Source organism: Oncorhynchus nerka, linkage group LG20, assembly GCF_034236695.1.
Source record: "Oncorhynchus nerka isolate Pitt River linkage group LG20, Oner_Uvic_2.0, whole genome shotgun sequence".
Taxonomy (NCBI): domain Eukaryota; kingdom Metazoa; phylum Chordata; class Actinopteri; order Salmoniformes; family Salmonidae; genus Oncorhynchus; species Oncorhynchus nerka.
In genome coordinates this window covers 84,459,341-84,472,161 of record NC_088415.1, presented here as the reverse complement: position 1 = coordinate 84,472,161, position 12,821 = coordinate 84,459,341, and the positions used below count along the sequence as shown (strand labels likewise).

The 12,821-nt window shown below is 45.0% G+C and overlaps 1 protein-coding gene across 1 annotated transcript; it reads right to left on the bottom strand.

Annotated features, from left to right (window-relative positions):
* Positions 1–3,038: 3,038 nt before the first annotated feature.
* LOC115101833 (calcium-activated potassium channel subunit beta-2-like) lies at positions 3,039–11,727 on the bottom strand. The gene is made up of 5 exons (XM_029621308.2): positions 11,389–11,727; positions 8,060–8,188; positions 7,673–7,843; positions 7,080–7,275; positions 3,039–4,278 (listed from the first exon to the last, which is right to left on the bottom strand). The coding sequence occupies exons 1-5, from the start codon at positions 11,397–11,399 to the stop codon at positions 3,994–3,996; spliced, it is 792 nt and encodes a 263-aa protein (XP_029477168.2). The 5' UTR covers positions 11,400–11,727; the 3' UTR covers positions 3,039–3,993.
* Between the last annotated feature and the right edge of the window lie 1,094 nt (positions 11,728–12,821).

The window sequence follows — 12,821 nt, the reverse complement described above, 5'->3', positions numbered from 1 at the left end:
GGAGAAGCAGGTACAGGGAGTCAGACATATATTCAGGGACAGACAAGGAAACAAGACAGGAACCGCGTCGGAACACGGGTAACACGAACATGAGACAAATTATCCTGAAGCAGGGAACAGAGCTAGGAAACAGACAGATATAGCGAAGGAAATTACACAAGTAATGGAGTCCACGTGAGTCCAATGAGCGCTGATGCCTGTGATGAGGAAAGGCAGGTGTGCGTACTGAAGGTGGCTTGAGTGCGTAATGTTGGGGAGTCTGGCGCCCTCGAGCGCCAGAGGGAGGAAGAGCGGGAGCAGGCGTGACAGTACCCCCCCCCCCCCCTCTAGGGCCGCCACCCAGCGCCCCACCTGGGCGAACCGGCCGAGACATAGGCGTTGGGCAAGCCGGCTGGGGGAGGGGGAGGAAGAGCGGGAGCAGGCGTGACAGTGTACCCTTGGTTTGTCCGCCGCTGTCAACATACCTGGAAAGAGCCAGGGCGGCTATTCTCAAGACCAACTCCAGGTATCGTCGACAAGCTGACTGTCGCTGGACCCCAGCTCCCCGCTACCGCATTGGGCAGAGGGTATGGCTTTCAACTCGGGATCGATTCATTGGTCCTCGGTTCATTGGCCCTCGGTTCATTGGTCCTTTTCCCATCTCCAGAGTCCTGAGTTCCACTGCTGTCCGTCTTGTGTTACGCCGTACCCTCCGTATTCACCCTACCTCCCATGTGTCTAGGATTAAGCCTGTGTCTCACTGTCCTTTGTCTTCTGTATCCAGGCCCCCCCCAGGTTATCGGTGGCCAGCCAGTGTATACGGTAAGACACCTCCTGAAGGTTCGACCACGGGGCAGGGGTTTCTAGTACCTGGTTGACTGGGAGGGTTATGGCCCGGGGGGGAGTGGTGGGTTCCTGCTAAAGACATCTTGGACCCGGCCCTCGTCATCAATTTCCACCGCCGACACCCCGGTCAGCCAGGTATGCGCCCAGGTAGGACGCCAGAAGGCGTCCCTGGGGGGGGGTACCGTCACGCCCTGATCTGTTTCACCTGTTCCTGTGATTGTCTCCACCCTCTCCAGGTGTCACTTATTCTCCCCAGTGTATTTATCCCTGTGTTTCCTGTCTCTCTGTACCAGTGTATTTATCCCTGTGTTTCCTGTCTCTCTGTACCAGTGTATTTATCCCTGTGTTTCCTGTCTCTCTGTGCCAGTTCGTCTTGTATGTTCCAAGTCAACCAACGTTTTTCCCGTTCTCCTGCTTTTTGCATTCTCCTTTTTCTAGTCCTCCCGGTTTTGACCCTTGCCTGTTTCTGGACTTAGTACCCGCCTGCCTGACCATTCTGCCTGCCTTGACCACGATCCTGTCTGCCACTCTGTACCTCCTGGACTCTGATCTGGTTTTCACCTTTTTGCCTGTCCATGAGCATTCTCTTGCCTACCCCTTTGGATTAATAAACATTGTAACACTCCAACCATCTGCCTCCTGTGTCTGCATTTGGGTCTCACCTTGTGCCTTGATACATTTACCCAGTGGTGGAAAAAGTACCCAATTGTCATACCCAAGTAAAAGTAAAGATACCTTTAGTAGAAAATGTAAAAGTGAAAATCACTCAGTAAAATCCTACTTGAGTAAAAGTCTAAAAGTTTTTGGCTTTAAATATACTTAAGTATCAAAAGTAAATGTAATTGCTAAAATATAGTTAAGTAGCAAAAGTAAAAGTATAAATCATTTCAAATTCCTTATATTAAGCAAACTAGACGGCAACATTGTCTTGTTTTTTAAATTTACGGATAGCCAGGGGCACACTCCAACACTCAGACATAATTTACAAATGAAGCATGTGTTTAGTGAGTGCCAGGTCAGAGGCAGTAGGGATGACCAGGGATGTTCTCTTGATAAGTGTGTGAATTAGACAATTTTCCTGTTCTGCTAAGCATTCAACATGTAAAAAGTAATTTTGGGAGTCAGGGAAAATGTAAGGAGTAAAAAGTACATCATTCTCTTTAGGAATGTAGTGAAGTAAAAGTAAACGTCGTCAAAAATATAAATAGTAAAGTAAAGATACCCCAAAAAACGACTTAAGTAGTACTTTAAAGTATTTTTACTTAAGTACTTTACACCACTGCATTTACCGCTATCCCAGAAATCACTCCTGTCAATGGAGCCCTTTTCTTGAGAGAAAACAATTCACATCTTATGTCCCCATTCGTTACACGCAGAGCACCTATTCCCTCTGACCAGCAGAAACACAAACAATTATCACAAGACAATTATCACCTTCACCGATTCCACAGCATCCAACTGTTTTCACCCATCCTGAAACCACAAATGGATTAGCCTGAAGGCAAAGGTTCACTTTTCACAAAATTACCCTCCTACCGTCGCTGACTCATATTTATCCTGACCCTCGGTGCAATCCTCAGGCTCCAAGAACTTCATCACACCTGCCATCTCCAATACCTTGCCCTCACTCACTTCCAATTCTCCTCCTGTCTTAAATCCGGCGTACAACTCCCTCTGCTTCAAGCTCCCCCTCATCTTCCCTCTCTCTCTTCGACCTCCTCTGCCTCTCTTTTTCCTTCCATTACTCCTCTGTATTCCAAGTATACGTCTCCATATGATATTGCACTTCTCCTGACATACATCTTGTTCTTGTCCTCTGAAGGGACGCCATTTTCATAAACGCAGATGTATCTTCCGAAACCGTCTGACAGCCATTAGGCCTACTGGGCACTCCTTATAACTCTCCCACTCTAAAATGGACTAGGCCGCCTACACTGCTTCTGGTCAGGGGGTAATAACCTTGTCATGAAGTGGACAGCAAAGGGGGGAAAATTCAAGGAAACCCCCTTGCTTGATTGTAAAATATTTGCTGCGTTCCATTGCTGTAAAAGGGAGATGGAAGCAAACAACACGTGTGGCATAACAAGGGAGAGCAGTGAAACCGACAATATCAAAGATGTGATTAATGCAGCCATAAAATATGTATTTCTATCCAAAGCCAGTCTTATGCAAAGCCAGGTGTGACATTTTTCTCAAGCAAGGAAAGGAAGGAATTTCTGGACAAGAATGTAGGGTTTATTACAGTTGCATCATTTGTAAACAATTACTTGATTCACCATTAAAGGATTTATTTAATTTTGATATGCCTCACCATGGGAAGGCATAAGTGCATGTATATGTTATGAGAGGTCAATTTATTGCATACAGAGCCAAATGTATTAAAAATAAACAGAATGGATTGTGCAGCTTTCCTGGGGTTGTCATCAGAGCAACACAAGACACTGATTTTTGTTGTTGCTGCATAGCACACAAGTTCTGTAGGACAGACTGAACAATAAAATGGTATCTACTATAAATAATATAAGCTATAGCTGACCCCTAAAATGTGTTGATGGTGTCATTCAGCATTTTCCCCATTAGATTCTGCATATTCTACCTAGTTCGAGTATATCCACAATGGTCTTTAACCCTCTTCATTGTGAACATACAGGAACTGAAACAGGGTTCTACCTTCGACACAGTAGGACGTGAACAGTTATCTTCAGCAAATACATTGGACAATTTAGGAGAATGAACTCTCTGTCTCACTCCGTCAGCACAAATGTAGCTTGGCATTGTCATCTGTGTTAGATAAAGTGCTCACCAATACTCAACACTTAGGATTGTACCCAACTTTCTGTGAAAGTCCCATGTTCAGCGTTGGTGAATAATTTAATAACTTTCAAATAGCCTGTTAAATTTATATAAAAAGCTTACATATTCAGTAAGAAAACATGCATGCAAGTTGCTTTCCAGGCAACAGGGGTCGAACATTCATTTATCTGCTTTCCAAGATGTCAGTTTCAGAACAGAAGCCAAGTCCAGCCACCTGTTCCAAATCTCTCAGCGCTGAGAGAGCGACATTACAAGAGGTCACAGGGTCATTCGGTTGAAACAATCCCTTTCATGTCATCATCTGTCCGGACTGGCGGCCATGTTTGACGCTCTCAGCTGCCACGCCAGCAAGCTTCACCTTTCGATCTTGATAACCTGCTCGCACATAATGGAGAGGTACTGGGTGAGTTTGACCATGAAGATGATGGCGGTGCCCCCCGTGAGCATACAGGAGGGCCAGAAGAGCGAGTGGAAGACGGGACTGTGGCCGTACTGCCGGGTCAGGAGGACACTCTCCTGCTGGTCGCTGGGGTCGTAGTAGCACAGGACCTGGTGGTGCGGCTTCAGGCGCTCTGAGATGTTCACGATAATGTGGTGCATGGCATTGGTGTCCTTCTGGCACTTTGGCACGTAGAAACACTGGAAATAGAAAAGTTGGTGGGTGACATTGATGTTAGTTCGGGGGCTTTCAGCATGCATACCTAACCTACAGGCTTAGTAAGCATCCTTTGATAGTCAACATAAATATTTATTTGTATAAACATTTGTTCCTGTTGAAAGAAACAGGTACATAGCGCATCATGAGTCATGCATAGGGCTAGGAGTTTCCCAGACCACCTGAACAGGAAGAAGCAGGCCTGCTAGCTCACATGCTGGCTAGACAGGGCACGTGCGTGCGTCCACGTTTGATTTTGTCCATCCCCACCAGATTAAATCAGAACACGCAGGTTGAAATATCAAAATAAACTCTGAACCAACCATATTAATTTGGGAAAAGGTCAAAACACATGAAACATTCAGGGCCATTTCACTAGCTAGCTTGCTGTTGCTAACTAATTTGTCATGGGATATAAACACTGGGTGTTTTTTTTACCTGAAATGTACAAGGTCCCTTTTTTCTGTATCTTTGTAGAATTTGAATCACTCAAAATCGTGTGTTCTCTTCTCCGACAATTAATTCACAGATAAAAGGGGAAGCCTAGCTATTTTATTGTAATCTCTCCTCCATCGGTATTCTTCTTCTTTTGTGGACTTTATATGGCAGTTGGCAACCAACTTTAAGGTGCATTACCACCACCAACTGGACTGGAGTGTGGACCTTGGTTCATCTTTCAATCACCCACGTGGCTATTGTCACACTCGTTGAAAGGAGTAGACCAAGGCGCAGCGTGCATAGAGTTCCTAAATATGATCCCCAATCAGAGACAACAATAAACAGCTGTCTCTGATTGGGAACAATACCAGGCCAACATAAACCATTAATCACCTAGATGACCCACCTTAGTCACTATCACGGCCCAACCAGCAGAGAATAAACAGCTCTCTATGGTCAGGGCGTGACAGTACCCCCCCCCCCTAAAGATGCGGACTCCGACCGCAAAACCTGACTCAATAGGAGAGGGTCCGGGTGGGTATCTACAGTCGGGGGGGCGGCTCCGGTGCGGGGCGAAGTACCCTCTCCGCTCGCAGATATGATGTCTTCCTCCATGGCGGCTCTGGTGCGGGGATCGTCGCAGGAGGAACCGGACTGTGTGTCGTCGCTGGAGGCACCGGACCGTAGATCATCACAGGAGGCTCTGGACTGAGAACCCCTGCTGAAGGCTCTGAACTGCAGACCGTCGCTGGAGGCTCTGGATTGCCGACCGTCGCTGGAGGCTCTGGACCGCGACCGTCGCTGGAGGTTCCGGACTGTGGACCGTCTCAGGAGGTTCCGGACTGTAGACCGTCTCAGGAGGTTCCGGACTGTGGACCGTCTCAGGAGGTTACGGACTGTAGACCGTCTCAGGAGGTTCTGGACTGTAGACCGTCTCAGGAGGTTACGGACTGTAGACCGTCTCAGGAGGTTACGGACTGTAGACCGTTTCAGGAGGTTACGGACTGTAGACCGTCTCAGGAGGTTCCGGACTGTGGACCGTCTCAGGAGGTTACGGACTGTAGACCGTCTCAGGAGGTTCTGGACTGTAGACAGTCTCAGGAGGTTCCAGACTGTAGACCGTCTCAGGAGGTTCCGGACTGTGGACCATCGTTGGAGGTTCTGGACTGTAATACGTCGCCGGAAGCTCTGGACTGAAAACTGTCGCCAGAAGCTCTGGACTGGGAACTGTCGCCGGAAGCTCTGGACTGGGAACTGTCGCCGGACTGTCGCCGGAAGCTCTGGACTGGGAACTGTTGCCGGAAGCTCTGGACTGGGAACTGTCGCCGGAAGCTCTGGACTGGGAAATGTTGCTGGAAGCTCTGGACTGTGGAGGAGCACTGGAGGCCTGATGCGTGGTGCCGGCACTGGTGGTACCGGGCTGGTGACACACACCTCAGGGCGAGTGCAGGGAAGAGGCACAGGACATACTGGACTGTGGAGGCGCACTGGAGGCCTGATGCGTGGGATCGGTACAGGTGGCACCGGGCTGATGACAGGCACATCAGGGCAAATTTGGGGGCTGCCTCTCGGGCTTCCATCGTGGTACTGAATTTCGGAGTCGCCGTTGCTCCTCCTTCACTGCCTCTGCCTACTTCCATGGCAGGGTCTTATCCCCTGCCATAACTTCCTCCCATGTCCATGATGTCCTCCACTCACTTTTCTCCCGGGCACAGGATCCCTGCTCCTCCTGACCACGCTGCTTGGTCCTTTGGTGGTGGGATCTTCTGTCACGCTCGTTGAAAGGAGTAGACCAAGGCGCAGCGTGCATAGAGTTCCACATATTTTAATCAATAGAAACTCACCAAACAAAACAAACAAGCACAAACGAAACGTGAAGCTACTGGTGTGCACACAGGCAAGTATCTGTAGACAAGATCCCACCAAGCACAATGAGGAAATGGCTCCCTAAATATGATTCCCAATCAGAGACAACGATAAACAGCTGTCTCTGATTGGGAACCATACCAGGCCAACATAAACCATTAATCACCGAGATGACCCACCCTAGTCACTATCACGCCCCAACCAACAGAGAATAAACAGCTCTCTATGGTCAGGGCGTGACAGCTATATGCTCCTAAAAACCAATGAGGAGATGGAAGAGGTAGGACTTGCAGTGTGTCAAGCGTCAAAAATAGAACCAAGTTCTATTTTAGTGCCTGGCTACTCAGACGCTCGCTGACGCACGCAAGCAGTTTAGATGAAATGAGTGAATAACACGTATGGTGTGGTCAGAATATCACAAGCCCCATGTCAACATACGCTATCCAGTCTTTCACAACCTCCGTTCTGACCCTCCGTTCACCTCAAAGTTGGCGTCCCAGCTCTCCTCACTGTGGGATAAGCGGCTGACCCTGCCCGTGGTGTTGACACTGACGTAGACCTGCAGACAGGGGTACTTGGAGCCTCTCCAGCAGTCCGAGCCACAGCTGTAAGAGCAGTTCATGTCTGCCGTGATGGTGGAGTTGAGCACGATACAGACACTCCCCTCTGTCCACACACTATATGGAGAGATAAAGGTAATAGTTCAAGGCTATTGTAGGATTTACACAGTGTATTTACACAATGTAAATACAGATTTTCTCTGTATTCAAATCAAATTGCAGAAAGATGTTGGGGTATAAAAATACCAGGTAGAGAGGTAGATGCGTCATTTTCACATTTCAATTTAGCATTTAAGCATTGCATTTTAGAATTGGTGCTGATAACCCTCCATCATACTGTGGCATGCTGTGCAGTGACTTGCACAGAGAAAAGACTGACAAACAAACATACCGCATCAACACTACAAAGGCAGATTGATTGAATTACAGTCTTTCAGAATGAACGAAAGCAGAGTCCGCCCAAAAGTACAAAATCCACACAAAACAATCCACTGTCAGATTGATAGTCCAGTACCTGGCTGCATAGGAGCGCAGTACAGTGATGCCCAGAACAAAGTACATCATGGCCGACGCAATGACCATGCCCAGGCCTAGGAGAATAGCCCGGTCCTCCCCAGCCTTCATAGCTGTCATCGTCTTCTTCTTGTCCAGCAGGTCAACATCTCGGAATTTCTGGTAGATGGACCTGAGGTAGTGGTCAGGCCAGTGTTGGGGTCGAGTCCAATTCAATTCATTTTACAAAGAGGATTTTTTTAGTTTGTTGAATCAGTTGACATTTTTCTCAATTTAAATTAGGAGAACCATTATCTGTTTCCTTCTTGGAGGAACCCCCACTGCATGTCAGAAAAAATATATTAAAATGAATGACTAAAATATAGTGTTTTTAAGGGTCACAGTGTACCTCGTCGCACCTCCTCCTGATGCTGCCCATCCCGTACTTTTGGCACCTGTCACAAAGAGCCTCTTTCCAGATGTCTCACGACCTCCTCTTCTCACAGAAGAAGTGGTGCGGAAAGACTGATGGAATGACCTGCACAAAATAACAGTCTGTTATCACTCTAAACCAGTGGTTCCCAACCTTTTTTGGGTTACTGTACCAGCAACTGAATTTTGCTCTTACCGGAGTACCCCTGAATTACCCCGTCATGTGCATTTTACCAGTAGGCCAATGGTTTTATGAGTCTTCTCAAGTACCCCCTGTGAATAGGCCAAGTACCCCTAGTTGGGAATCACTGCTCTATTCAATATACCTGTTTGTTCTCAGACACTCGCCAACAGTTCAACTTGCTGGACAGTTGGCAATGAGATATACTACTGCAGGGTTTCCTAAACTCGGTCCTCGCGACCCCAAGGGGTGCATGTTATTTATTTATTTTTTAAATATTTTTTTTCACCTTTATTTAACCAGGTAGGCTAGTTGAGAACAAGTTCTCATTTGCAACTGCGACCTGGCCAAGATAAAGCATAGCAGTGTGAACAGACAACACAGAGTTACACATGGAGTAAACAATTAACAAGTCAATAACACAGTAGAAAAAAAAGGGGGTAGTCTATATACAATGTGTGCAAAAGGCATGAGGTAGGCGAATAATTACAATTTTGCAGATTAACACTGGAGTGATAAATGATCAGATGGTCATGTACAGGTAGAGATATTGGTGTGCAAAAGAGCAGAAAAGTAAATAAATAAAACAGTATGGGGATGAGGTAGGTGAAAATGGGTGGGCTATTTACCAATAGACTATGTACAGCTGCAGCGATCGGTTAGCTGCTCAGATAGCTGATGTTTGAAGTTGGTGAGGGAGATAAAAGTCTCCAACTTCAGCGATTTTTGCAATTCGTTCCAGTCACAGGCAGCAGAGTACTGGAACGAAAGGCGGCCGAATTAGGTGTTGGCTTTAGGGATGATCAATGAGATACACCTGCTGGAGCGCGTGCTACGGACGGGTGTTGCCATCGTGACCAGTGAACTGAGATAAGGCGGAGCTTTACCTAGCATGGACTTGTAGATGACCTGGAGCCAGTGGGTCTGGCGACGAATATGTAGCGAGGGCCAGCCGACTAGAGCATACAAGTCGCAGTGGTGGGTAGTATAAGGTGCTTTAGTGACAAAACGGATGGCACTGTGATAGACTGTTAACTACCCTGTTAACTACGCTGTTAACTACGCTGTTATCTACCCTGTTATCTACCCTGTTAACTACCCTGTTAACTAGCCTGTTATCTACCCTGTTAACTACCCTGTTCTCTACCCTGTTAACTACCCTGTTAACTACCCTGTTAATTACCCTGTTAACTACCCTGTTAACTACCCTGTTAACTACGCTGTTAAATGCCCTGTTAACTACCCTGTTAACTACCCTGTTAATTACCCTGTTAACTACCCTGTTCTCTACGCTGTTAACTACCCTGTTAACTACCCTGTTAAGTACACTGTTAAATATGCTGTTAACTACCCTGTTAAATATGCTGTTAACTACCCTGTTAAATATGCTGTTAACTACCCTGTTAAATATGCTGTTAACTACCCTGTTAACTACCCTGTTAACTAGCCTGTTAACTACCCTGTTAACTGCCCTGTTAACTACCCTGTTATCTACCCTGTTAACTGCCCTGTTAACTACGCTGTTAACTACCCTGTTAACTACCCTGTTAACTACCCTGTTAACTGCCCTGTTAACTACCCTGTTAACTACGCTGTTAACTACCCTGTTAACTGCCCTGTTAACTACCCTGTTAACTACCCTGTTAACTGCCCTGTTAACTACCCTGTTAACTACCATGTTAATTACCCGGTTAACTACCCTGTTAACTACCCTGTTAACTAGCCTGTTAACTACCCGCTACCCTGTTAACTACACTGTTAAATATGCTGTTAACTACCCTGTTAAATATGCTGTTAACTACACTGTTAAATATGCTGTTAACTACCCTGTTAAATATGCTGTTAACTACACTGTTAAATATGCTGTTAACTACACTGTTAAATATGCTGTTAACTACCCTGTTAAATATGCTGTTAACTACACTGTTAAATATGCTGTTAACTACCCTGTTAACTACCCTGTTAACTACCCTACCCGCTACCCTGTTAACTACACTGTTAACTACGCTGTTAACTAGCCTGTTAACTACACTGTTAAACATGCTGTTAACTACCCTGTTAACTACCCTGTTAACTAGCCTGTTAACTAGCATGTTAACTACCCTTTCAACTAGCCTGTTAACTAGCCTGTTAACTACCCTGTTAACTAGCCTGTTAACTACCCTGTTAACTACCCTGTTAACTACACTGGTAACTGCCCTGTTAACTACCCTGTTAACTATGCTGTTAACTACCCTGTTAACTGCCCTGTTAACTACCCTGTTAACTAGCCTGTTAACTAGCCTGTTAACTACCCTTTCAACTAGCCTGTTAACTAGCCTGTTAACTACCCTGTTAACTAGCCTGTTAACTAGCCTGTTAACTACCCTGTTAACTAGCCTGTTAACTACACTCTTATCTACGCTGTTAAATATGCTGTTATCTACCCTGTTAAATATGCTGTTATCTACCCTGTTAAATATGCTGTTATCTACCCTGTTAAATATGCTGTTAACTACCCTGTTAAATATGCTGTTAACTACCCTGTTAAATATGCTGTTAACTACCCTGTTAAATATGCTGTTATCTACCCTGTTAAATATGCTGTTAACTACCCTGTTAAATATGCTGTTAACTACCCTGTTAAATATGCTGTTAACTACCCTGTTTAATATGCTGTTAACTACCCATTATATTGTGCCATTACTACATAAGATTTTCGACTACTAGATAGTACAGATATACAGATCAACAGTAGTTATACATTTTGCTCAATAGCGATTTCATAGATTATATATCAAGGAATGAAATGGCATGAATCATACTCAATGACAGATTGTCAACTATAACATTCATTTAGATTAATGATGGTAATTCATTGTATTTCTTCACCGTAAATCTTCAGTCAACCCTCTTATGACCACTCTTGCCCACTTTCGTGTCATGGGAACAACACTGAACTAGAACACTATTGTTTGAAACATAGCTTTACCATCACAGAGAAACATGTTAAAAGATGCTCTACTGTTCTTTCAAGATAGTTGTGCAACTCAAAGACAGAAAGCCTACCTGTGTTCCATAACTTTGACGTCAAATTCACCATGTGTGAAAGCTCAAAGATAGAGATAGAGCAAAATAAAGCCTACCTGTGCTGCATGACTTTGCTGTCAAATTCACTACGTGTGAAAGCCAAGGTGTTGACAAAATATTATTTGGTTTATACAATTCAAAAGTAACGACTAAGTATTTATCCTACGACATCAACAAGTACGTAGTCGTGATCCACCATAACCAGGAAGAAGAACAAATGACTTGAATAGGACAGAAGTGTTCCTTTAATATAGTTGACATTCAGGTGCAGCGCCACCAGCTAAACAAACATCTCATTTTGCAACACAAAGAAACGTTAATAAGGTGAGACAGGAGGATCGATGAACATGGATAAAAGGTGTTAATGTCGATGAACTTATCATGAAAGACGTAGCTCCTGGAGCATGAACCATATGAATGCAACCCCTGTCAACACAAACTCATTGTGTCCTCTCATTTAACATCAACAACTTGCCAAGGCTGGCACACTGAATCATGGTCACTGAACATTCCACCCAATAGCACACAGCTTTCTCCCATTAAAAGGCGCATGCATATTCAATAGGGCAGCAGCCAGGGCCATGTTCTTTAGCACTGGGGATTTTAGCATGTAAATCCTGGTGGGGCAAAACATAAACACATGTGTTATGTAGATTGTCGACATGATTCATGATGATGACTGCTTGTCTAGCTTGCTAGCTAAGATTTTGAAAGTATGATGTTGACATGATCAGTCCAATCAAAACTACCGTAGATATGTGATTTGACGTCGTTTTGTCTGTTGCCAATGACCGTGAGCCTTCTTGAATGGGCACTTCTAATGTAACTCTATGGCAGCACCCAAGGGGCTTGATTTTTCGAGCTCTCACTGTAGATTTTGCTGTGACGTAGTGTCCCCATGAGTGACAGAACACTGAGCCAATCGCGGGGAAACTAAAGAACATTACCAACCCTTGCGCTCCGTATTTTCCGCTGGCTGCCCCAGGTACTCTACAGATTGTATCATGGAAACAGCCAGTTCATTTAAGCAGTGAAAATGCATTTTCCTATTTTATATACAGTATTCAGACCCCTTGACTTTTTCCACATTTTGTTACATTACAGCTTTATTCTAAAATTGATTACATAAATAAAAATATCAGCAATCTACACAAAATACCCCATAATGACAAAGTGAAAACATGTTTTTAGACACTTTTTGCACATTTCTTAAAGATAAAAAACAGAAATAAGTTATTTACATAAGTATTCAGAACCTTTGCTATGAGACTCGAAATTGAGCTCAGGTGCATCCTGTTTCCATTGATCATCCTTGAGTTTCTACAACTTGATTGGAGTCCACCTGTGGTAAATTCAATTGATTGGACATGATTGGGAAAGGCACACCTGTCTAATATGAGGTCCCACATTTGTAAGTTCATGTCAGAGCAAAAAACAAGCCATGTGAGGTCCAAAAGAATTGTCCGTAAAGCTCAGAGACAGGATTGTG